Source organism: Ailuropoda melanoleuca, chromosome 2 (genome assembly GCF_002007445.2).
Source record: "Ailuropoda melanoleuca isolate Jingjing chromosome 2, ASM200744v2, whole genome shotgun sequence".
Taxonomy (NCBI): domain Eukaryota; kingdom Metazoa; phylum Chordata; class Mammalia; order Carnivora; family Ursidae; genus Ailuropoda; species Ailuropoda melanoleuca.
Window position 1 is genome coordinate 167421070 of NC_048219.1, and position 27138 is coordinate 167448207.

Consider the following 27138-nt stretch of genomic DNA (forward strand, 5'->3'; position numbering starts at 1 on the left):
TAATGGAATAGATCTGTTTTGAAAGTTAGGAAAAGTTAGGAAAAAGGAAATTCTATAAAAATTTAGCCCGTGTCGTGAATTGAGCAATATCCTCTTATATGGTCTGTATTTTCTACTTTATATTCATGTCAATATGGCAAGGGAAAAGGAAAGTTTCTAAATCACTGGCTGTTTTTAATGGTTGATGCTCCTTGAAATCTGCATTTCTGTTTCACAGCAGAGTAGTATGATACAAGAAAATGGTGGGTTTTAGAAGTTTCAGTTATGCCACCCAAACACGGTACATAGTTCCTTTACTACATTTTTTAGCCTTTTTTTAAAAATTAAAGTATATTTGACACACAGTGTTACATTATTCTCAAGCGTACAGGATAGTGATTCTCCTTTTCTACATTTTAATTAAATGATATGTTTTGATAGATTAAAATGCTGTGTCACGGGGTTCATTCTTGGTTTTTTTTTAAAAAAAGAGAAGTTTTTAGTAACTCAAACCTAATAAATATAAGCAGAAGCAGCCACTAAGCCTCTGTCTTTTATTTTATAGGGAATTAGTGATGGTGTTCCACTAATAAAGGCCATTGTTCCCAAAAATCAGTCTCGTTCTTTTATGTCTCAAGGCAGTCCTGAGTTACTGGTAAGTCGATATGGTTTTTTCACACTGCTACATCCAAATACATTACAACTTAAAAAAAAAAAAAGAGAGAGAAAATAAATTTTTAAAGACTTCTTAGAAATAATAAAGAAGACTTTTTTGGAATTATTTTGACCAAATATAGGGACGCCTGGGTGGCACAGTGGTTGAGCGTCTGCCTTCGGCTCAGGGCGTGATTCCGGCGTTATGGGATCGAGCCCCACATCAGGCTCCTCTGCTATGAGCCTGCTTCTTCCTCTTCCACTCCCCTTGCTTGTGTTCCTTCTCTTGCTGGCTGTCTCTCTGTCAAATAAATAAATAAAATCTTTAAAAAATAAATAAAAAATATTTTGACCAAATATAAAAATATATTTTCTATGGGCGCCTGGGTGACACAGGTCAGTTAAGCGTCCGGCTCTTGGTTTTGTCTCAGGTCGTGATTTCAGGGTCCTAAGATGGAGCCCAGCATAGGGCTCCGTGCTCAGCATGGAGTCTGCCTGAGATTCTCTCTCCCTCTCCCTCTGCCCCTCCTGCTCATGCTCTCTCTTGCTCTCTCTCTGTAGAATAAATCTTTTTAAAAAACCATGTCTTCTAGATAAACAGCTTTTATTTCAAGTACTTAACTATATATAATTCTTTTTTTTTTCTTTCAATAAATGTGTCTCAATTTATTATTTGCTTTTGGTCAGTTTTTAGAACCAGAAATGGTTTTCTTTTTTTTTAAGGTTTCATTTAAACTCCAGTTAGTTAACATACAGTATAATATTAGTTTCAGGTGTATAGTATGGGGATTCAACACTTCATACATCACCTGGTGCTCATCACAACAGGTGTACTCCTTAACCCCCCCAACCCATCACCTGTTTAACCCATCTCCCCTCCCACCTTCCTTCTGGTAACTGTCAGTTTGTTATCTATAATTAAAAGTCTGTTTCTTGATTTGCCTCTCTCTCTCTCTTTTTTCCCCCTTTGCTCATTTGTTTCTTAAATTCCACATGTGTGTGAAATCATATGGCATTTGTTTTTGACTGACTTATTTTGCTTGTATAATACTCTGTAGCTCCATCCATGTCATTGCAAACAGCAAGATTTTATTCCTTTTTATGGCTGAGTAATATTCCATTGTGTATAGATAGATCGACCACATCTTCTTTATCCATTCATCAATTGATGGACACTTAGGCTGTTTCCCTAATTTGGCTATTGTATTAATGCTGCTATAAATATCGGGGTACATATAGCCCTTTAAATTAATGCCGGTTATCGGTCTGTTCAGATTTTCTATTTCTTCCTCTTTCAGCTTTGGCAATTTATGTGTTTCTACGAATTTATCTGTTTCTTTCAGTTTGTGCAATTTGTTGGCATACGGTTTTTCAGATAATTGTATATGAAATTGTATTTCTGTGGTGTTTGTTGTTATTTTTCCTCTCTCATTTGTGATTTTATTTACTTAGGTCCTTTCTTTTTTTTTAAGATGTACTGTTATTTTAGAGAGAGCTAGTGAGCAGGGGGAGGGACAGAGAGAGAGAGAGAATCTCCAGCAGACTCCCCACTGAGTGGCGAGCCTGATGTGGGGCTTGATCTCACGACCCTGAGATCATGGCATGAACTGAAATTAAGAGTTGGAGGTTTAATCGACTGAGCCACCCGGGTGCTCCTCTTTTCTTTGTGATTGAGTCTCTCTACAGGTTGATCAGTTGCATTATTTTTTTCAAATAACCAGCTCCTGGTTTCATTGATCTGTATATTTTTTTATTTTATCATTTATTTCTGCTCTAATCTGTTTTATTCCTTCTGCTCGCTTTAGGCTTCATTTGTTCTTTTTCTAGCACCTTTAGGTATAAGGTTAGATTGTTTATTTGAGATTTTCCTTGCTTCTTGAGGTAGGCCTCTGTTGTTATATACTTCCCTCTTAGGACCACTTTTGCTACATCCCAAAGGTTTTAGACCATTGTGTTTTCATTTTCATTTGTTTCCATATATTTTATTTTATTCTTTTATTTCCTGGTTGACCCATTCATTGTTCAAGAGCCTGCTATTTAACCCCCATGTATTAGTGGTCTGTCCAGATTTTTTTCTTGAGGCTGACTTCTAGTTTCATAGTGTTATTCATGTAGTTAAATGTAATTCTAAAGCTTATTTGGAATAAATATCTGAAAATACCAGAAAATTTTGTACAAGAAAAAAAGGATATAACATCAGCTGTTACAATATATCATAAGGCAGTAAAAGAATGAAAATGAGAAATAATACAGAATTGATTAAGGTATACCACTCAGGACGTGCTAGTGAGTGCTTTACATGAATTTTGTAATTTAACCCACCTAACAGTCCTGTGAAGTAGGCACTATTATTACTTCCCTGTACAGATGAGAAAGTGGAACTCAGAAGTAATTTGTTCAAAGTTGCAGAGCTAGCAAGTAAGGGATATAGGACCCAGGCACATGGACCAAACCTAGGTCTGTCTTACTCTCATTTTATCATGTATAAATTATAAGAATAGAGTATAGCACAGAGAACAGTAGAGATTCCAGAATTAGACCTATTTTTCTAATTATGCATATTGTGTGTTTGCTTAGAAAAAAGGTCTAGAAAGATATATCCAAAAAAAAAAGTGTCTTTCAATGATAGAATTCTTGTGATTTTCACCTTTAATACCTGTGTTTCTTTAAGTTATCTCTTTCTTCTTTATAATCTAGGCGGGAGGGAAGCTTTTCATTTTTAAAAGAATATTCACTATAAGGGGCACCTGAGTGGCCCAGTTGGTTAAGCCTCTGACTCTTGATTTGGGCTCAGCTTATGATCTCAGGGTTGTGAGATAAAGCCCTGCGCCAGGCTCTATGCTCAGAGGGGAGTCTGCTTGGGATTCTCTCTCTCACTCTGCTCCTCCTCCCTGTGCTCACTCACTCGCTCTCTCTTCAATAAATAAATCTTAAAAATAAAATTCACATAACTGTCACTAAGAGGAGGGAGCTTTTTAACCATTTGCCATAACTTCTGATTTATGTTCTAAATTATATATGTCATATTTTTACTTTTAATTTCTTCTGACTGCCAACTAATAGATGCTAGTAAACTTTGAGAAATGATGACGAAAATTATCTCATTAAAGAAAATACAGAGGTGCCTGGGTGACTCCAGTTGCTTAAGCATCTGACTTAGGCTCAGGTCATAAACTTAGGGTCCTGGGATTGAGCCCCATGTTGGGCTCCCCACTCAGCAGGGAGTCTGCTTGTCCCTTTCCCTTTGCCCCTCCCCCTGCTCATGCTCACTCTCTCTCTCTGTCTGTCAAATAAATGAATAAAATCTTTAAAAGAAAAATACATTGGACAACTTTTCTTGCCATGAGATATAAGGTGAACTAAAAGATAAGAATAAACAAAGAGCTTTTTCCATTTTAAGACTTTATTAATTATTATTAAGACTTTATGCAGGGCACCTGGCTGGCTCAGTCAGTAGAGCATGTGATTTCAGGGTTGTGAGTTTGAGCCCCACTTTGGGTGTAGAGATTACCTAAAAATAAAATATTAAAGAGGAAAAGAATTAATGAATTTTGTGTTTTAAGTACACAATCCCACATTATTCTTTACATGATAAATGCTAACATCATGTGAGCATTTGGTTATTTTGTGCTGCTTTCTTTAATCTTTTATTTCATTTTTGTCTTCATATGTTCTTTTCCAGATAACAGTAAGCATGAATTACATTGTTGGAACCCATGGATGGTTGCCTTATGACAGAAACATTTCTAATTACTTTACATTCATCAAAGATCAAACTGTAACAAATCCAAAGTAAGTAAATGAACATTTAAAGCAAAACAGGTGCAGCTGGTACCTTATTCCCAGGAAAAACAACTAAATTGATTGGTGTCTCTTTGAAAGTAATACAGTAGACCTGCAGGTTTTCTTCCCTCTTTCCCTCTTCCTGAATTGAATACTGGCTTAAGGATAAAACAGTTTCTCTAATACCATTATAGAAACAGAAATTAGGGATACCTGGGTGGCTCAGTTGGTTAAGCATCTGCCTTCGGCCCTAGTCCTGATCCCAGGGTCCTGGGATCGAGTCTCGTATCGAGCTCCTTGCTCAGCAGGGAACCTGCTTCTCCCTGTGCCTGCTGCTCCCCCTGCTTGTGCTCTCTCTGACAAATAAATAAGATCTTTAAAATCTTCTAAAAAAAAAAAAAGAAGAAGAAAAATTATTAGGAGTCATTTTTAGACTTGATTGTATTTTTTATGTACAATGTTATTTATAAGTAAGCCTTGTATGTTTTATGTAAGAATTTGTTATTTACCTTAATTTTTTTAATATCCAAAGGTTACATTTTAAATTAATGTTTCCCTTACTTCGAGGTGTTTTAGCTGTATGTTTCTTAGGAGCAACGTCTTTTTTTCTTCTTATCCCACACTGGACTTAGTACTGTTGTGCTTGTTACAAAGCATACCTTCAGCAAATTAATATTGAATAATAAAGTTCTAGAGCTGAACTGTCAGAATTGGCCCTCATTCGCTATCCACACACTGAAGTACAATCACTTTTTTTATTATGTTCAGTTAGCCAACATATAGTACATCATTAGTTTTTGATGTGGTGTTCAATTCGTTAGTTGTGTGTAACTGCTTTGTATCTTTCTATGAAATCTAGATTGGCTGACCTCACAGGTATTTATTTCACTGGAAAGCAGATAAAACCCATATGCTTGCTTTGGTTTGAGTGAAAAATGATCTTCGTGAATATTGTTAGATACACATTTATCTGCCTGTGCAGTAGATTCCTGGTTTTAGTTGATTTCCAGCTTTCCTCATCCTGTCATATCCTTATCTTGTCCTTTATACTTTGATACAACCATTTACAGAATTGACAGTCATCCTAAGTTAGCTTTGAAAGGCAAGATTTAAACCTTTTCCACACCTTCACCAGTCTCAAATTCTTTAGCTTAACCCTTGAGACTATTTTTTATGTATCTTTTTATGTAATTAAAAATATGAATACAATTAATGTGTTTTCTAAAAGTCATTATCATTCATTAGTGGACATTTCATATTGAACAGTTGAACAGATTTATTTTTCTTTCTTTTTCAGAGAGATTTAAAAAATAGTTGATATCAGTCTAAGTGATCTTTTAAGGAAAAGTCTAATATTTAATTGTGTTTACAGAACTCAGCGTAGTATGAATGGTCCTTTTGCTCCAGGGCTGGATATCACTTCTAAGCTGTTCATAGTATCACATGATGCAAAGTTGCTTTTCAGTGCTGGACACTGGGATAATAGCATTCAAGTGATGTCACTTACAAAAGGCAAAATTATTTCACACAATATCAGACATATGGGTAAGTATTAACTTTTTTCCCCCAAAAAAGAAAAGTTTTCTCTGTTTCTTCTAACTACAAAAGTGGTACATGGTCCTATAAAAAGCATTAAAATTTACCTTCAAAGCTAAGTAAACTTTTTGGTAGAGCAGTGTTATAAACATCATGCTTTCTTTAAGAATATTTAATGTATCTGGGGTATACTAAATACCATACAAATTAAATAGAGTTTCATAGTATCTGAACGATGTTAGGCTAAGTCTTTTTTTAAAAATTTGGTGATGCAAGGTGCCTGGGTGGCTCAGTCAGTTGAGCATCCAATTCTTGATTTCTGCTCAGGTCATGAGCTCAGGGTGGTGGGATGGAGCCTCATATTTGGCTCTGCAACTCAGCAGGGAGTCTGCTTGAGATTTTCTCTCCCTCTCTCTCCCTCTACCCCACCTCTCTCTCAAAGTAAGTATATCTTTAAGAAATAAAAATAAATAAAAATTGGTTGATACAAATAAGAATTTTAAGACAAAATGGTAAAAAAAAAAATCTGCCATAGTTGAATAAGACATCACCTGCCCTATTAGCTAACAGCATGAGGGAGGTAAATTACTGAATGTAGTTTAACTTCGTGCTTCTTAGTGTTTCAGTCTTCAATATAAGAATAAAACAGTGCAGGAATGCCTGGGTGGCTCAGTAGGTTAAGCATCCAACTCTTGATATCAGCTTAGGTCGTGATCTCAGGGTTGTGAGATTGGCCCGTGTTGGGCTCTGCACTGGGCTCTGCGCTGGGCATGGAACCTGTTTAAGATTCTCTCTCTCTCTCCCCCTTGGTGCCTCTCTTCCCCATGCTCTCTCTCTCTAAAAACAAAACAAAATATCCATCGTGTAGACTTTTCCCTAATAAACCTATTGGGAAAGGTAAGTGGAGTCTGCTACTAATTCTACACTGGTGGCACCTGAAGTGCCACTTAGTTCAGGTTTTTAAGGTTTAGAAAAAATGTATTTCATATTGAGAATTTGTAGTGTAATATGTACTGTTTTGGTTAGGGGCACATATTCCACAGGATTGCAGTTCCTAATGGGAATAGAACCTGAATGGAAATGAGAGAGTGAGAAAGCTTAGAGAAGCATGTCAAAACTTCCTGGAGGGGGCGCCTGGGTGGCGCAGCGGTTAAGCTTCTGCCTTGGGCTCAGGGCGTGATCCTGGCGTTATGGGATCGAGCCCCACATCAGGCTCTTCCGCTGTGAGCCTGCTTCTTCCTCTCCCACTCCCCCTGCTTGTGTTCCCTCTCTCACTGGCTGTCTCTATCTCTGTCAAATAAATAAATAAAGTGTTTTAAAAAAAAAAAAAAACTTCCTGGAGATCCATTCCAAGCCACCTAACCCACTGCCAGGACTCCAATAGACATTTCCTTGTCCCCTATGTACTCTTCACTCTCAAAGCAGGGTGGCCTCAAAAAAAGCTCTCCTACTTGAGTTTAATACTGCTGCTTTCCTGGGGTGCCTGGCTCGCTCAATTGGTGGAGCATGTGATTCTTGATCTCGGGGTTGTAAGCTTGAGCCCTACATTGGGTGTAGAGATTACTTAAAAATAAAATCTTTGGGACGCCTGGGTGACTCAGTTGGTTGGGCGTCTGCCTTTGGCTCAGGTCATGATCCTGGAGTTCCGGGATCGAGCCCTGTATCGGGCTCACCGCTCACCAGGGAGTCTGCTTCTCCCTCTCCCGCTGCCCCACTGATGCTCTCTCTCTCTCAAATAAATAAGTAAAATCTTTAAGGAAAAAAAACTTTAAGATTTTTTTTAAGATTTTATTTATTTATTTTAGGGGGGAGGGGCAGAGAAAGAAAGAGAATTCCAGGCAGACCCCGTGCTGACACAGAGCCCAACTTAGAGCCTGATCTCACAACTCTGAGATCACAGCCTGAGCCAAAATCTAGAGTTGGGGCGTCTATACCCAGTTGCCCTAAAAATAAAATCTTAAAAAAAAAATACTGCTTCTTTCCTGTGTCACCCTTTCCCAGTGCTTTTCCATTGTCATCCTTATATTTCTCCTACTAAATAACTGATTTAATAATGGAACATAAACTAAAATTGCCCTTGTAGTTCTATTCCAGCAAAACCACACCATTTCATTCTTTGTAATAATTCCTTTTTTTTTTTTAACAGATATTGTGACTTGTTTAGCTACAGATTACTGTGGAATATATTTGATTTCTGGTTCCAGAGACACTACATGTATGATATGGCAAATAACACAGCAGGTACTTACACATTGTCTTCCTTTCTGGTGGAACTGCTAAAAATTATAGATTTACCATTTTCATCAACCATATTGTACTCTCATTATAATGTTGTTTCAAGGAAGTGTCTTTTTTATTTATGGCTTTTAGGTTTTCAACTTTGTTTAACATGCTTTCTTCTCCAAATGTATTAAAATAATTACCTAAAAATTTTCTTGTAATATTTTTCTTGCTTTATTTTTTTACATTTTAATCTTTAATCCATTGGTAATTAATTTTTCTATAATTTTTAATATAGAATAAGAGTATTAGATATAGACTATTAGATATACATGATAGAATATAGGGAGAGTATATAATATATATTTTATAATAATATAGAATATTAAAATATATGGTTTTGTTTACTTCTGGGTGGAAAGTCCTTTATGCCAGCATAAATGATTACCCACTGGATTGTATCTTTTCTAGATTCCCCATATTTTTACTCTTACCTATTTCTATGGCAATGCCAAAATGTTTTCATTTTAGTGTAGTTTAATATTTGGTAAAACCAATTTCTCACTGTGTTGCCTTACAAAAAATGTTCTCAGATATTTTACATTAGTATTTATTTTTCCATATGAACATTTAAAAATATTTTAACCATATCTTCCTCAAAAAACTCTATTTTAGTCTTGATGAAATTATATTTAATTTATATGTTAATTTGGTATGGGTTGACATTTTTATAATCATGCCTTTCCAGAAATAGAAAATGTCTTTCCATATTTATTTGTTCTTTTTTTAATGTTCTTCAATAAAATCTTTTAGTAATTTTTTTCTATTAGGTTCTGTACTTTTTTATGTCTAATTATCATAATCTTATTACTATTTTGATGGGATTTTTAAAAATCACCTTTACTTGTAATTGATTATGGTTACTATAAAAAAAAAACTATTGATTTCTATACAGCTATCTAATTGGTTTACCAAATCTTCTTACCCAGTTTTTATAATTATTAGTATTTCTTAGATTTTCTGAAAATAGATATACAGTCTTATGATGAAAATAAAGGTGGATTTCTTTATCTTCTCCAGTATAGTAATGATTTCATTTTCTTATCTTGTTATATTATTAGCTAATGCAATAGGGTAAAAAAATTATAGTTAGCATCCCTGTCTTATGTCTGATTTTGATTAAAGTGCCTTCATTGTTGTGCCATTTAGTGTAGCATTTGCTGTTGTACTTCACTGTACCTTGTTGTGTTGTGTTTTTTTATATTTAAGTGGTTACCTTTGTTCTGTTTTTTTTTCTTTTATTTGGTAGCTTTTTAGTAAAATTTCAATACAAAAATAGTACAGTTTTGCATTTGTCTTATTAGTCTCTTCTAATGTCTTTCTCACAGCATCTTTTTTTTTTTTTCAACAATTTAAAAGATGTAGGGGCACCTGGCTGGCCCAGTCAGTAGAGCATGCAACTCTTGATCTCAGGGTTGTGAGTTGGAGCCCCACTTTAGGTATAGATTACTTAAAAATAAAATCGTCAAAAACAAAGTTGTAGATACTATGTTCCTTTACCCCTAAAGACTTCAGTGTGTATTTTCTAAAATAAGTCTTTTTTATATATAACCACAGTTCAGTTATCAAAATCAGAGCACTTAACACTTATACAATATGCAATACAAATTATCTAATCCACATTTCATGTTCTGATTTTGTCAGTAGTTCTCATAATGTCCTTTTCAGCTATTTTTCAGTTTCTCTTCCTTTTTTTTAATTTGTAGTTTTTCTCTTTTTCTTAATGTAATCTATTACATTGAAAAGTCTCCTAGGTTTGAACCAGTCTTGAATTCCTGTAATAAAGCCATATAATTCACAACATATATTTTACTACAAAATTGTATTTGCTAGTACTTAATACTCTATTCATATGTGAAATAAATCTATTTGTTCTGTCTTTGCCATATTTACTGTTGGGACATGCAAACTTTATAAAATGATTTTGAGAAGGGTCCATCTTTCTCTGTAATTTGGAATACTTAAATAATAATAGGCATTACCTGATTTTTAAAAATTAGAGTGCACTAAGCATTTAGACTGACAATCTTAGAGGAAGACAAAGGTGTCCCATATAAGAGTATTGTTGGGAATTCCTCCACATCATATAGCACAGGTAAAAGTTATCTACCTATCTAAAGTTATCTAGGATAATTATAAAACAAATATCGTGGCAACTACTCATTCTGTATCACAGAAAGTAATGTATAAACAAAACATGCTAAAAATAGGTGAAGACAACAACTCCAATGTAGAGAGATTCCCTGCAATAAAATTTTGCCATCAGAAGAACATAAGAACACCAATTCAGTAAAACAGGAAGGACCTCAAAGATGAAATTATACAGTGGCATAATAAGATGAAAAAGAGGGGCACCTAGGTGGCTCCGTCAGTTTAGCATCTGCCTTCAGCTTAGGTCATGATCTCAGGGTCCTGGGATCGAGTCCGACATCAGGATCCCTGCTCAGTGGGGAGTCTGCTTCTCCCTCTCCCACTGCCCCTGCTCATGCTCACTCTCTCACTCTCTCTCAAATAAATAAAATTAAATTAAAATAAAATAAAAAGATGAAAAGGATTGACACTTGGGTGGTTCAGTCATCCAAGGGACTGACTCTTGATTTCGGCTCAGGTCATGGGCTCCGAGTTGTGGGATGGAGCCCTGCATCCAGATCCACGCTCAGTGGGGAGTCTGCTTCTCTCCCTCTCCTTCTGCCCTGCCCCCCACCCCAGCTCCCTCATGCATGTGTGCTCTCTTTCTCTCCAAAATAAAAATAAATAAATCTTAAAATAAGATGAAAAGGATGATTGCAGAAAAATCAAACCAACATTAAAACCAATACCATTACAAATATAAGTAAACTCAAAAGTAGAAACCGCAAGCAACAGACTTGATGTGGCTGAATATCAAATTATTAATATGAAATAAAGTTTTAAATAAATTCTATAAAATAAGTCACAGAGATGCAGCATAGGGAACAGAGCTAATTGTAATGACATTGTGTGGCAACAGATGATAACTACACTTAACCATGGTCAGCATTGCATAAGTTATAGAATTGTTGAATTGTTTTCTACCTGACATTTTATGTCAATCAAAAAAAGAAAGAAAGTATTCAGAGAAAGAATATGAAGTTTATTTGTAGTAAAGGAAGAGCAAATCTGTAGATGAAAAGGGCAAATAATATACCTGTTAGAATTAATCCAAAGCAGTCAACTTTGGAACTATTCAGATAAGTTTTAGAGCTTCAAAAGACTGAGAATAATTTGAGAATCCAAGGAGGAACACATGAATGAGTCCCATTATGAATAGATGCTGTGGTAAGAACTAGTTGCAATGTTACTTTGTGATTAGACAATTTAAATATAGTATAAACCTTTCTGTAGATAATAATCTACTAGAAATTAACCTTTGCTTCTCTTTTAACATTAGGGAGGTGTTCCTGTGGGCTTAGCACCTAAACCTTTTCAGATTCTATATGGACACACCAATGAGGTATTGAGTGTCGGCATCAGCACTGAACTAGACATGGCAGTATCGGGATCAAGGGTAAGATTTCACCTTTAAGAAATGCTAATTTTTTTCAGGGCGCCTGGGTGGCTCAGTTGGTTAAGCATCCAACTCTTGATTTCGGGTCAGGTTGTGATCTCAGGGTCATGAGATTGAGTCCCACCTTGGGCTCCATGCTCAGCAGGGAGTCTGCTTGAGATTCTCTCTTTCCATCTCCCACTGCCCCTCCGCCCCCCCCCAAGATAATTAAATATTTTTTAAAACGCTAATTTTTTCTACAAATTGAGAAGCAGTATTTAAATACTTTCATGTTTGCTTTGGAGGCACATATGTTAAAATTGGTAGATTTTCTAGGGGGATTGGTAAAAGTATAGGAATTCTTTATTGTTTGTGTAGGACTTTGCAGAAGTAGGATAACAAAGAAGAAACTTAGAGGCTGGATTCTATTTTGGTATTCTACTGGTCTTATTAGTTAAGGAAAGAGGGCAGCTTATGAAATAAAATATTATTTCAAGGGATGCCTGGGTGGCTCAGTCAGTTAAGCGTCTGCCTTTGGTTCAGGTCATGATCCTGGGGTCCTGGAATCAAGTCCCACTTCGGGGCTCCTTGCTCAGCGGGAAGCCTGCTTCATCCTCTGCCTACCACTCCCCCTGCTTGTGCTCTCTCTCTCTCCTCTGACAAATATAGATGAGATCTTTAAAAAATAAAAATAAAATACTATTTCAAATTTTAAGATTGGAATTTCTTCTAAAATACATGTATCCTTGGTAGAATAATTATTTTCTGAGTTCCTTTCCTGTATTTATCTGGCTTATTTTCATATTCTAATATTTTCTGTGTGTAGGATGGCACTGTGATTATACATACCATTCAGAAAGGTCAATACATGAGGACTTTACGGCCACCTTGTGAGAGTTCTCTGCTCCTGACTGTTCCTAATTTGGCTATATCTTGGGAAGGACATATTGTCATCTATTCCAGCATTGAAGAAAAGACCAATCTCAAGGTATGTAACAGTTACATGCAGTAGGGCTAGCCTATCTATAAGCCTGTCTTTTCCTTTCCGTATTATACTGTATGTATGAGGCATTTTGATGAAGAACACCGTATTTTGAAAAAGATATTTTCCTTTTATCTTTCAATTTGTTCATTCTTCTCCATTAGATGGACCCCTATCACAGTCTTGGCCTCATGTTTACATTCTGTTTTAGGGATTTCTATTGACCTATTTAATACATGATTTCAAAAAGAATTTCTGGTTATGTGGGACTTCAGAAGCTTAAGTGGAAATTATAACCAAATTAAATTCATTTTGTACAGGCTGGGCATAAATAAACAAGCCATGAATTATGTTCTTTTTCTTTCCATGATAAAGCTTTTTAAAAATTAGAGAATCAATGGGGTGCCTGGGTGGCTCTGTCGGTTAAGGTCATGACCCTGGGGTTCTGGGATTGAGCCCCAAGTTGGGCTCCCTGCTCAGCAGGAAGTCTGTTTGTCCCTCTCCCTCTGCCCCTCACCTGGCTCATGCTCCCTCTGTCTCCCTCTCTTTCAAATAAATAAAATCTTTAAAAAAATAAATTAAAAAAAATAATAGAGAATCGGGGGTCCTGGGTGGCTCAGTCGGTTAAGCATCTGACTCTTAAGCATCCAACTCATCTGATTTCAGCACAGGTCATGATCTCAAGGTCGTGGGATTGAACCCTACGTTGGACTCCCCGCTGAGTGGGGAGTCTGCTTAGGATTCTTTCTCTTTCTCTCTCTCCCTCTGCCCCTTCCCTGCTTGGGTGTGCATGTGCACGTGTGCTCTTTCTCTCTCAAAAAAATAAATAAGTAAATCTTTAAAAATATTTTTAACACTAACTTGGGGTGCCTGGCTCACTCAGTTGGTAGAGCCTGAGACTCTTGATCTCAGAGTTATGAGTTCAAGCCCCACATTGAGTGTAGAGATAACTTAAAGTAAAAATTAAAAAAAAAACACAAACCTGTAACTTTAAAAAAAGTTAAGATTTTGTTTTGTGTTAAGAATTTTGGGTTTAAAAATATATATTGTGGGGTTTTTTAGACTGGATGAGATTTTAATTCTTTTGGGGTCAGAGTCCCTGTTTAATGTTTATTCACTTGGCAATTATTTAAATATTTTCTTAAAATATATAATTACTTCTCATTTAAAGTCACTTTAACAATACTGTCTACACACTTTCTGTTTAACATAAGTATATGTTTATTCCAAAATTTTAAATCCGTAGTCGTTCTGTTATAGTCACAGTTTTAACTGTCAGTATTCAAACTACATTTTCATTTGAGATCATTAAATTTTCTTCATCTAATCTTTACAGGATAAGAATGCATTACATCTGTTTTCTGTAAATGGGAAGTATCTAGGGTCCCAAGTCCTGACAGAACAAGTATCAGATATATGTATCACTGGAGAATATATTATCACGGGCAGCTTACAAGGCTTCCTGTCCATAAGAGATCTCCACAGGTAAATAGTAAGAATCATTGAAGTCTCACTTAAGTAAAGGTGGTAATAGGTAGGGGCACCTCACTGGCTCATTTGGTGGAGCATGCAACTCTTGATCTTGCAGTTGTGGGTTCGAACCCCATGCTTTGTGTAGAAATTACTTAAAAATAAAATCTTTAAAGGAAAAAATAAAAGGTGGTAATACTTTCAACCTAGAGTGGAAATCAGCAAAGATTTCTAATCTTTTGGTTTTCATTTATTATGAAAATGTTGTTTTTAGCAACTCTGAAAAAAGTTGGGGAAGCTAAAGTATTTCTGGTTTAGTAAATGAAATATAGATGTACATTTTTAAAATGTAGGAAATTTAATGTTATGTGTATTTTACCACAGTGAAATTTAAAAAAATAGCTAGAAAAATAATTTCCATGGTGCCAAGCCTGGATTAGGGATTTGGAAATTTGTTCAATTATAGTTTGAATTTTTACAAACTATAGTTAGGGCTTAAAGTTTTTTTTAATTGTGGTGAAACAAACTAAAATATTTTTAAGGCTAATTTTTCTGTTCATGATTGTGTATATGTATGTGTAAAATTGGTAGGGAGTCTTGTTATTTAAACCAATGAAGGAAAAGGATGTTTAAATAGTGGATATGTTTTTAAGTTTTATATTCTTCATGTTTACTAACTTACATACACAAAGCACTATTATTTCTTGTATGCCCAAATACATTGTTTTCTTCCATTTAAAAAAAATTATTATGGCTTATATTTATATTCCTGAGACTATCTTGGCCCCTCCCAAACCTTTCTTATAAATCATTTCCTGATCCCAGGGTGTTCTCTCTTACCACATTCATATCAATCACTTCTGTGATTCTTCTCATTTTTGAAATCTGAAATTTCAAAATTTTGAAATTTTGAAAATCTTCCAATTTTTGTCATTCTTTCTCCAGCAGTAAAGCACTGAGTCCCTATTTGAATCATATGTTTCCAACATTTTCTTTTATGGTATTGTTAAGAGAATCCCAGATCAGTGGTGAGGAAAAAAAAAGAATCCCAGATCAGAAAAATGAATTAGATCTTTTAGCAGGTTAGTCTAAACATAGTGTGTACATCAGAGGCTTCTTCATTCTCTAATCCTAAAAGCCATGGACATTTTCCATAATTGAGTATTATATTTTTAAATATTATATATTACTTTACTATGTTTTATATTATATGTTTATATATTACATCTTCTAAGACAAGGCTAAAAGAACAGTTTCATCAACCTTACCCCCCCAGCACACTCACACTTTTTGAACTTTTGCCCTTTTTATCCTACTTTCACTCTTTCATCAACAAGGTAAAAATCATTTAGTGAGAGGTCATATATATGGTTAGAAGAAAAACAGATGTTGAGAATAGAAAAAAATATAGTATATATTGTAAGTAATGCTATAATGTGGGCCTTTGCATGAGCCATTCAGGCTTTCTGAATCCAAGTTACACATCTGTAAAATTAGAATGCAGAATCAGATGATCATTAGGTTATCTTCCAGGTATAAAATTCTTTGAATCTATTATGTAACCATGTAATTATGTGTGTGTGTTTTATTCTCTTCTAGTTTGAATCTCAGCATGAACCCATTAGCCATGCGAGTGCCTATCCACTGTGTTTGTGTAACCAAAGAATACAGCCATATTCTTGTAGGATTAGAAGATGGCAAATTGATTGTAGTGGGTGTTGGCAAGCCAGCTGAGGTAAAACATAGCATCAAGAACTTCTTTTCCCATACTATTGGGGATTCCTTTGGTTCTCCTTTGTTCCAGCTGAATCAGAAGTCTCCATTATGGATGAACAAATTAAAAACCAAATTTGATTTTTCAAAGGGCAGTAAATGAAAAGGGGATAAAGCTAGTATTCGAGAGTGATGTTTATGTTATGATACAATTGAAAGCACACATTTGTCAGTTTCTATCACTATACGAATAAGAAAGTTATTAATCTATCTTTCCAAATCTAGATTCAAGACACTACTTGGATTTTTAATACATAAAAACCTTCATAAAAAATGAAATACAGACTCAAATAATAAAACTATGTACTTTACTTTCAACAAGAATACCAGAATTAGCAGAACAAATATGCTAATTCTCAATGAGTTTCCTGTACTTACTCTGTAGATTTGCCAACGGTTTATGAATTACTGAATATCCAGATACCATAAACCTGATATTTTTCCTTAGAAAACTTAGTGGCTATATTCCAAGTAATTTACTGATTCTTCTAGAAAATTTATTACATAGTGTCAAATTAAGCATTATGAATTTATACCATCAGTCTTTTCTGGGAAATCTAAAATATGGCAACTGCTGGAATCGTTTCAAGAGAAGACATTAGTGAATAACACACTGTCACTGGTTTTAATAAATCTACCATGGATCATAGGGACCTTTTTGTATTATATATATTTTAAGATTTCATTAGTTCTTATACTCTTTTTCAAGATATTATTATAACAAAAGAGAGGTCTTATTAAATTAAAATGACTGTGACATTTACCTTTAGTGTAACAGTCCCCCACACAATGTCAGCAAGTCCATATCTTGGTATTTCACTTATATTTAAAACATTTTAAGCATTTTTTCTCAGTGAGTATGTTGCAATTTTTTATTTTACTGATTTTTTTAAAAAATAAAGTGACCGTTATGTGCACACATTTTCTTCAAAAAATTGAAAAAATGCCTGAACAGCTTCATTTCATAGGCCTCAATCAATATTTTGTACTATTTACTAAATAAGTTTTTTGTCTTCATTGAAAGATTTATGTAGTCTACAGCACATGGAATCTGAATTGTGTGTAGATTTTGAATAAAAGTATTTATCATTTTACACCTTTGGATCTATCAGCTGAAATATGAATTTACTTTAGTGTATAATTGAATACTTAGAATCTTGCATAATTAAAATATAATTGTATATGACAGTATCAAAATTAGATCAAGATTTAGGTATGTAAGATTTTTATTTCAAGATCTAAATTTATCTAAAAGATCAAAATCTTGATTAATGTGTATTTTAAGTCATGTATCGGTTTTATACATTACATTCTCAGTACAAAATTTGTTTTTATAAATAAGATGGTAAAGTAGTAATAGATTAATGGAAATAATGTTTCCGGAAATACATCTGGAAATGAAAATGCAAAACAAGCATGCCAAAGTGTCTTTGCATGAGGCTTTTTTATCCCTTCAATAAATGTACCCTAGAGAAGGGTAACCATTGAAAAAGAGTGGCAGACGAATCACCATGAAAAAGTAGATTGTACTTGGGAAAGTAATTCTGACATCATAATTATATGCCTAGACTGAAAAATGTTTCCCACATGGGTTCTTTTTTGCCCTACCTAGAAGAAGTATAAGCACTTTTAGAGGGGCATTTATTCACCAGTTGGATTATTAATCCAATTTAATTAATTATTATATGCTGATAAGTGTGGTAGGTGGTATAAATTTAATGGTGGGCAAAAAACCTTCAGAGAACTTATGCTATTCTTGTTTTCTAAATTACATTTTATCATTCTATTAAATATTGTTGGAATTTTTATATCAAAATATCCTAAAATTATTTTCACCAGAATGGTATTTTACTTTCTTCTTATCCTTTTGATAAGCATTAATATTACTTTAAATACAAGAGGAGAAAATCCTCAAACTTATGTGTCTTATTAGCTAAAATATAATTTCAGAAGATTATTTTAATGAAGTGTAATATATTTTTGTTAATTTATTTTTATTTTTGTATTATGTTCAGTTAGCCAACATGTAGTACATCATTAGTTTTTGATGTAGTGTTCAACGATTCATTAGTTACATGTAACACCCAGTTTTGTTAATTTATAAAGAAAGGGACTCTGGTAATTTGGACAAACTGGGGCATTTAATTTTAAAATTAATACATGGCATTAGACCTTTCTCAACTGAAAGACAACCAATGTAGAGAAGCCTTTCCTAAATTATTATTAATCAAGAATCACTAAAATGTTAATTATTCTGCTAACAAAACTTATGTTCTGCATTCTGCGGAATCAGTTTCTTGTATATCAATTTCACTCACTTTTTTTTTCTTTCTTTTTTCCTTAATAACATCTATTCTTCATTTCTCTGGATTACTTTAAACAGATGCGTTCAGGTCAGCTTTCTCGAAAATTGTGGGGATCTAGCAAGCGACTCAGCCAGATTTCAGCTGGAGAAACTGAATATAATACTCAAGATTCCAAGTGATTACTATTTCCATCTTCTGTCATGGATAAATGAAACTTGATTTATTGCTTTGTCACTTTAACCACATCTTTCAACTATCTGAAATACATCAGGGTTTTATCCCTGAAAATCATTTAGGGATTACCAAAATTCAGTATGCTACGTATGTATAAAGACATAGGTTTTATTATTATCCTCTTTAAAAATTTCTGGTTAACATTGAATCTAGTCTTATTGACTAATTCTTGATCTACACCAAGGTGGATTTGAGAAAATACAATTGAATTAGATTTGTGGTTCATTCCTAAAGTTCATTAGATCCATTGGGGAAAAAAATTTCCAAAACTGAAGAAGTTGGATATAATCCCATTATTATTCTAAACAGCAAAATTTAAAGTATTTCTAAGAAGAGTACAGATGATGGGACAGTTGAGAGACATGGCTTTTAATGTATTCTTTAATCGTTTTCCTGTTTACTGACCACCATATTTAAAAATACATCAGTTTATTTATGGAACTCCTGATTGGGGTAATATTTTAAAGGCATCTTTTGCACACTTGGATTTTCAAAACTCAGTGTAAATTCCAGGTTTTCATGATAAGTTGAGTATAAGACAGTTGAAACCGGTACATTAGGTCATTCCACTACTACTTAGCATATAACTAATGAGAACTTAGTGAAATATATTATTATGCTTAAATAATAAAGGTTAAGTAGGAATAAGAGAAACCAGAGGTATATTTTGCAGATGTATTTCATTAGTATAATTAAGGAAAAATGCTGATTATGATTTTTGACAGGTGGACCCTTTAAGTAGCATTTGTAGCACAATTTATATCTGCAAAGTTGAAAATTTCTTGGCTTATTCTTTACTAAGCAAATACTGTGTCTTTCCCTATAATTAGAAGTGTTAGCAGTGATACCCAAATACATTAACATTTTTACCTACAACTTCCATGTGGTTGATAAATGAATTGAGAAGATATGCATCTTCTTAAATTTGTCATTTAGATATAGTAATTTTTAAAAACATTTCTATTTCATGTTATGTATAACTTTTAAGATTATAATTAATTTTATTATACATAGTTAAGTATTACATATGCTTAATGTTCAATATTTTAAAATAAAAAGCTGATAGATTTATTTTGGAATTCAAAAAGATTGTTAAACCTAGTGCTTTTATAAGGACATCTTTTGAGTTAGGTCAGAGAGCTTTTACAACTACAAGTGTCTTTAATCTGAGATTCCATGGGTTTGGGGGAATTTGTGAATCCCCTGAAATTGTGTGGAAATTCTGTGTTAACTGCATTTTTTTCAGGAGTCAGTATTTGGCTTTCATAAAGGGGTCTGTGATCAGAAGGAAAAAAAAGACTTCTCACAATAATAGTTCTTATAAAATAATAATATTCCTTTTCATTCTGCAAATCATAGTTTTCCTTACATCTAGTTGTCTCCTCAGTGGCATCTTTAAGAAACTTTCCCTCTGTAATTCTTCTCTTTGGTTGTCCACAGTATCTAATACCATTTTCTTTATAAACCTATGAGTGAGTAAAAAAAATTGAGAGAAATACAGGATTCTGTTTAGGGAAGCTTTTTGAATAGATGTGATCTGTTTGAGTCAGGACTAATAAAAACATATAGAAGAATTTTCTTTCCAATTATTTAAAATCTCCTGTTTTGTTTAGTAAAACAAAAACAAAACCAGTTATTGTTTTAGGTAAATAACACTGAAATAAACTGGTGCAGCAAGTGTAAAATAGAGCATATGTAAATGTGAAGGTTTCCTTTTTAAGGGCTTCAGAAATCTGTGATAGAAATGTCTCAAAACAAGTCAATAGAGATAATTATGATTTATTGAGGTTTGTTGCTTCTATTTATTTCATTTTATTTCTTATATTTTTGAGGAGGTTTCAAGTCATCAGAACCAACATGATTGACTTTTGGTATTTTAAATGTTGATTTTTTAAAAAACTTTGCTGAATCAAAATTTTGGGAATTTTTCTTACTTATCCAGAGATTTTGGTATAATGATGCCTTCTTTATTAAGTTACTTAATATTGGTTTTAGAATTATTTTGGATGGATGCTTACAAATTACAAAGAAGTTTAACTTATCAGGGCAAAATTCCTAAATTTATGGTGTTTTACTTTGCTGCTTTTTAGATGGAAGAACCGAACAAGCAGTATTCATTTTGTATCACAAATAGAAGACCCTTTGTTCACAGTAAAATCAATATCCTACCTAGACTAACAGTAGATGTTCAGAGTGTGGAATTCTTCCTTGTATTACTCTTTCCAAAAAATAAAAACCAAAAATGTAAGATTTTTAGGAAAATCTGAGAATACTAGCAGTAGTCTAGAGGAATGGAACTTGAGTTTATCTGTTAAAGTAAGCAAATACAGTAGAACCATTAGCTGAAAAATGTAAACCTCTTTTAAACAGTGTAGCCCACTGAATTAAAAATAACTACATAAAATCACTGGAAAGATATACTTCGGGGGATTCTGGTGTATTTTGATGTTATCTGCAGAAGATGTTTCTATTTATATAATAGGAGAAATGAACAATTAGAATGGAATAATAGATGATTTCAGTTGATCAGTATACTGTCTCAACGTGGCTGCTCTGAAGTTTGTTGTCTAAAGAAATTTTCATCTGCTTTTGTTTCTTGACACTGGTAATGATGGAAGTAAAAAATCTCAGCATCCTGGTGATGGGGAGAGATTTATACTAGGATAATGATTTTGCTGTTAGAAAGTGAGGTCTCAAATATTAAAACATAGAATAGCTGTGTTCATTTAGAGAATAAGGAACCAGTTTTTCAACTCTGCAGTCAGTGTTGTGTTATGCTTAGATAAAATTGGAGTAGAGAAGAAAAAGTAGATCAGGGCATGGAAATTAGAAAAGTATATAAAAATAAAGCTTGTCCAGTTGGCTTTAAATCTTTTAAGCCTGTGAAGCTCGTGTCAGCTAATAATAAGTTTCTGTTAGTTCCCATTAGGTCACAGTGCTTTTTTTAGGTCACATCCTTTTTGTGGGAGAGAAAATGCCAGGTATTCATGTCATTAGCAAGGAATGTGTCAGTGAGGCTTCCTTTTTTCCTCTATGTAAGGCATATAACAATTATCCTTAAAGAACTGATATTGAAAATTAATTATGCATCTGAAGGAGTAAGTGTACCCTCATAATTAATTAGAATTTAGATCTGAAAGTTGAATGTTAACCTAAGATTGTTTATATTTTACTTGAATAAGACTAGGCAGAGAAAATTTTAGCTTGAATACCAGATTTTTATTTAATGATGATAGACACATGGCCTTTGCCTTTAAGTATATTTTTATTGTTGTTACTGAAGAAATCACTAATGGAAATCTTTTAGTTAAATTTAAAGAGGTTAGCTCCTTTTATATATTTACATTTATAAAATGAGTAGCATTGTCTTTATCACCTTTTCAATGAAAAGATGCAAGTGCATGAACTATATTAAATATAAATATTAAGTAATATATATAACACGTACTATCATAGAGTGTGTGTGAAGGTTGGTCTCTTCAAATACATCAGTACACTTGTCTTCCATAAATAAGTTCTTAAACCTGTCTGCGGGATAAAATTTTTGACTTATAGAATGAAATACATTCTTTTTCTTTTCTAAATCTAATCTGTTGTCTTCCTCTATCACCCAGATTCCTAGCTTGTCCTAATTACTGTTCCTTTCATCAGCTGACTGTTCTTTCCCAGTAAGTGGCCAATCTTAAATATTTTTATCATTCCCAACAAATATCCATTCTCAGTATTCTTTTTGCCTAATTCGTTTATTATATATACCCAACATTTGCTTTGCTTTAAATTTGACCACATCCAGAACATTGTTCTGAAGAGCTTTCCTATATCATAGTCCTGGTGGTGCTTTATCTGATGACATTATTGCAACAACAATATAGTGTTTGATCAGTCACAATTTCAATATTATTAAAATGTTGGCCACGACTTCTTTAATTTGAATCTAGCATTTTCTAAGCCACTGTTTCCTTAATTGAGATTGCAGATCAAACTTGTCCGTGAAGTTCTATAAATATACAGAAGTCTAGGCACTACTTTGGACTTTCTGAATCTCTTTACTTAGTATGGATTTTTATATTAAGTCTTAAAATATTTTCCATTATAGAAATAATATCCATTCGTTTATATAAATCAAATTGCTTATTCACAGGCATATATGAAAATAGGTTTAATCATTATCCTTGGAGACATTTTTCTAAAATTTGCTTGGAATGGCTTTCTTATCTTTGTTTTGTTTGGCAGTGAAACAACCAGATTTCCTTTTCAGTTGCATCATTATTCTTTGTTCAGACTTTTCACATTTGAATATTACAACCAACATTTGTTTCCAAAAAAGCATCTGATTTTATTAGTTCCTAGTGACTCTCAGTGAATATTTTGCATATTTGAATTAGGTAACATTTTAAAGTATTAATAAAAAGCATGAGTTACAAAATGCTAGGTTTAAAAATAGAATTAGATCTCTTATAACCTTGAAGGTAATAATCAATAGAATTTTTCTAATTAAAAAACATTGGATATATTCCCTAAGTATTTTGATGGCTTCTCAGTATGGAAATAATCTTTAATTTTTTCGTCTAAAAAGTCCTAGTATTACAGAAAATAAAGCATTAACATTTAAGATATTTAGGCCTATATTGGAAATGATACAGTTTTCTACGTTAAAAATATAAAACCATCCTAGATATAGGAGTTATATGATTTCCTTCAGTATAAGAACCTGTCTAAAAGTAGCTGTATTATCATATACATTTTTGGCTAGATTGTGTAATTCATCAGACATATCTTAGATTATCTCACTGGCATTTGTCACATATGGGTGATTTCTAAACACTTTATAGGATTTGGACCTATGAAGCTAATGGCTGTAGTGAAAGATAAAAGGACGGAGATACAACTGTATCTTCTTTTGTCTTAATGCCTATAATCTTATAAACTGAAAATTCAAGGGAAAAGAACAAATAGAAAGTCACTAATCTAACATTTGTTTTCTGTGGTATAGTTTTAATGTTTCTTTGGAAACTTACTTCGCAAATATTACCATAATAACAATAACAACAGCACAGTTCTGTCATTGAGTTACACATTCATTTTTCAAAGTTGACTGTTAGTGGAGTTTGGGGTGTGTTCTTGTGTGTTTTTCCACTTATAATATGAGGCTGTCTCATTTAAAATTTATACTTATTTTTGAATGTACAAAATGATTATCTATTTGTAATAATACAATGTAGCACTGTAATTTAAGAATAAAGTTAGGGGGGCACCTGGGTGGCATAGTCGTTAAACGTCTGCCTCCGGCTCAGGGCGTGATCCCAGCATTGTGGGATCGAGCCCCACTTCAGGCTCCTCCACTGGGAGCCTGCTTCTTCCTCTCCCACTCCCCCTGTTTGTGTTCCCTCTCTCGCTGTCTCTCTCTCTCTTTCTGTCAAATAAATAAATAAAATCTTTTAAAAAAATAAAATAAATAAAAGAATAAAGTTAGGATTTAGGTAGGGTTGAAAAATAGAATTCTATTTTTTGATTAAAATATAAACTTTTTAAGAAGTCTTATTCCAATTGGACCTTTTAAAATTTTATTTTGGTAATAATATATATCAAAATAACAGGTATTGAAACCAGAGGTTCTCTGGTAGCCAGGGTACTAACTAGTTAATGTTAAAATGCTATTTTTGATGTTCCTTCCCTTGGAAACATTTCCCACACTATCCAAGCAATGTGTTTTAAGATTTAGTGGGCTTAACCTATAAATTCAACAAATGCCCATCTTGCATTTTGAAGGAGAAAACTTACTGTGATTGGCATTATTTTGCGCTTCAGAATGTTAAAATTATATTAATCAATAAACACTTTAGAACTGGTTCTGGTAAGGAGATATCAGTTGTCAGACCTAACTGAAAAAATTCAACCTCTTAATTTCTTACATAGGGATTAAAGAAAATAACTCTATTTCTTCCTTTGGGATTTTGACTGCTTTTAAAAGTATTTATCATAGTTTCTACCTTCTAAAATTATGACATATTATAGTAGATCTTGCTGTTAAAGACCTTTTACATTTTAGACTTTTTTTTTCCTTCTCTAGCAGTTTACTGCTCTCTGTGATTCAAAAATACTATCACCAAAAATATTTGTGGATACTGTTTATTTTATAATTAGCTGTAGGTAAGAAAAATTGTTAGAAAACTGTATGGCTGGTCTGTTCTCTTCAGAAACTCCTAAGGAGTATGCCTTTCCTTCCCCTAGTTATTTGCTTTTATATACTTGGAGCAAAAAACTTAGCAAAAAGTAATCAGACATCTAGCTAGACATTTTCTATCAGATGCACTGCTATAGAAATAAATCCACCAAGACAGAAAAATATCAAACACATATGATTTGTCTCTTACGTCAGTTTTTCTGGGACCCAGATTAAATAGGAACATTTCAGTGTTATCATAGAGGGTGACAGTGACTTGAATGCATCTGAATGCACATAGTCAGAGGAGGATAGCTGAAAATTGAGAATTACTCATTTAAAAAAAAAATACTTGCAAATTGTGCTGCTACTTAAATATTTAAGGAATTCAAAAAGTTGTGTAGTTATCATAAAATGTTCCTTTTCATTTATTCTACTGGAATTGACCATAAAAAAGAAAATATTAAGCCTTATTTATATCTAATTATTGACTGTGCAAACTGTGACTCAATGAATATTTGTATGCCAAAAAAATGGTCTTAAAGTTGAGAAAATTTTAGATTTAATAAATGTGTAAATAATTTTGATTAGTCTTCTCATGATAATGAAGTTACTGTTAATTTGGTGCAATACATTCTTTCCTTCCTCATCTTTTTAAGATTAAATATATAAGATGTGCTTTGTTTTGTTACATTGTTTTAAAATTTTTCAGTGTGTGTATATGAGCTAATATTTGATTTGTTTCTGTATAGCATGATTGAAGATAATTGAGAATTTTGCACTTTTTTTAGTCCTTTGGAAATTTGTATTCTAATAGTTTTTCAGAGTGTACATTTATTTTGTACATAAGCTTTGTATATGAAGATGGGTTTAAATCAAATAAAAAAAATGATGTTACTTTCTTCAGTTGATTTGTAATTCTCACTTCATAGTCTGATTAGAATTTAATCTTGTCTATTTGAGTGAGAAAGATTAAATACAGTTTTTGTTAAGCAGCAAATTGATCACTGCTTTTGTATGAGAATTTCTTCTGTAGTCCTGTGTGTATAAGATAAATGGGGTTAATTGACCAGTTTTTGTCATATATAACAACAGATATTATGCCTTTGGTTTTAAAGCCACCTCAGAAACATGTTACATTTCCCCCCTCAGGAAATGATCATAAGCCAGGGATATCCATTGGTGGTTCATTGAATAATACCTTAAGCTGGGCTTTTTTTTTTTTTAACTTTTCTTTCTTTTCATATAATTAAAATATTTTATTCATCAACTTTTGACGGTCTAAATGTTGACCTAATCCTCCTGTGTTTGTTAAGGTTAATAAATCCTAACACATAATAAAACAGAATCCAAGCTCTGTTCCAGTTCTTTCTAGTATTTTTGTCTAGTTCCAGAGTAACACCACTGCAGAAATGAACATTAACCTTTTCTAGCCTTACCATCTATATATGATACTACACTTTTATTGAAGACAATGCTAGAATTGGAAATTTCCTGCATTAATTTCATCTGGTGAGATTTCGCAGTCATAGGACAGTCAAAGCCAGGTCAGTAAAGGGCTTAATTGAGACTGCCTTGCTTTTGTGAAATAAGTCCATAACACCATAGCAAACAGTATATTAATTTCTAGTGGTTTTTTTCTTAAGACAACCTTCATTCTTTAATTTCTTACAGTTGTCTTAGATACTATAAATAGATCCTAATGTACTAAGATCACTACTATTTTTTAAGTATATTGAAACAGGAAATTTTGAACTATGGTCAACAATATTGGTCAAGATTCTGAGATACTATCATATGTCTTTAATAGAATGTGATATAGTGGAAAGGGCATACACCTGGAACTAAAGATCTGGCTTCGAGTTATATTTCTATTAAAAATCAGCCCTGTGATTTATATTAAGACACTTAAACCTATCTGGTTTTCAATTATATTTCATGTATAAAATAGAATATTGATGATGATTTAGGGATCAAATGAAATAATATTAAAGGATCAGAGGTTAAAAATATATTATTGGGGATGCCTGACTGGCTCAGTTGGAAGAGCATGTGACTTGTGATCTTGGGGTCATGAGTTTGAGCCCCACTTTGGGTATAGAGATTACTTAAAAAATAAACTTAGAAATTAGAACAAGGAAATGAGGGATCATTGATTGCCCTGTGAGTGTACATTGTAAGCCCGGCATGTCATTAATCAGAGTAAACACAGGCAGTCATCCGAAGAATGATGAGATGTAGTAGGATGGTTGTTAGGTAAGTTGTGATTCATAAGATCATAAACCAAATTATTTTTAAAAAGGACATATACCATTGTAATACACAATTTTAATTTCACTTTAATGAAAGTAGGCCAGTTGACATACTGGTTATAAGGATCCAGATTATTGCTACATATGTTTATTTATTTTTTTTTTTTAAAGATTTTATTTATTTATTTGACAGAGATAGAGACAGCCAGCGAGAGAGGGAA

General features: G+C 33.2%; 1 protein-coding gene across 8 annotated transcripts in view; it reads left to right on the forward strand.

The window, feature by feature from the left end:
- Window positions 1-26008, forward strand: part of NBEAL1 (neurobeachin like 1) — a 199956-nt gene extending 173948 nt beyond the window's left edge. For all 8 annotated transcript variants that reach the window (XM_034654989.1, XM_019799567.2, XM_034654993.1 and 5 more), the window contains 9 exons: window positions 545-634; window positions 4316-4425; window positions 5789-5961; window positions 8099-8193; window positions 11642-11758; window positions 12564-12725; window positions 14056-14204; window positions 15789-15924; window positions 18346-26008. In XM_034654989.1, the coding sequence (XP_034510880.1) occupies window positions 545-634; window positions 4316-4425; window positions 5789-5961; window positions 8099-8193; window positions 11642-11758; window positions 12564-12725; window positions 14056-14204; window positions 15789-15924; window positions 18346-18447 (1134 nt within the window). In that variant the 3' untranslated portion in view covers window positions 18448-26008. The remainder of the gene's footprint in view (window positions 1-544; window positions 635-4315; window positions 4426-5788; window positions 5962-8098; window positions 8194-11641; window positions 11759-12563; window positions 12726-14055; window positions 14205-15788; window positions 15925-18345) is intronic.
- Window positions 26009-27138: the final 1130 nt, after the last annotated feature.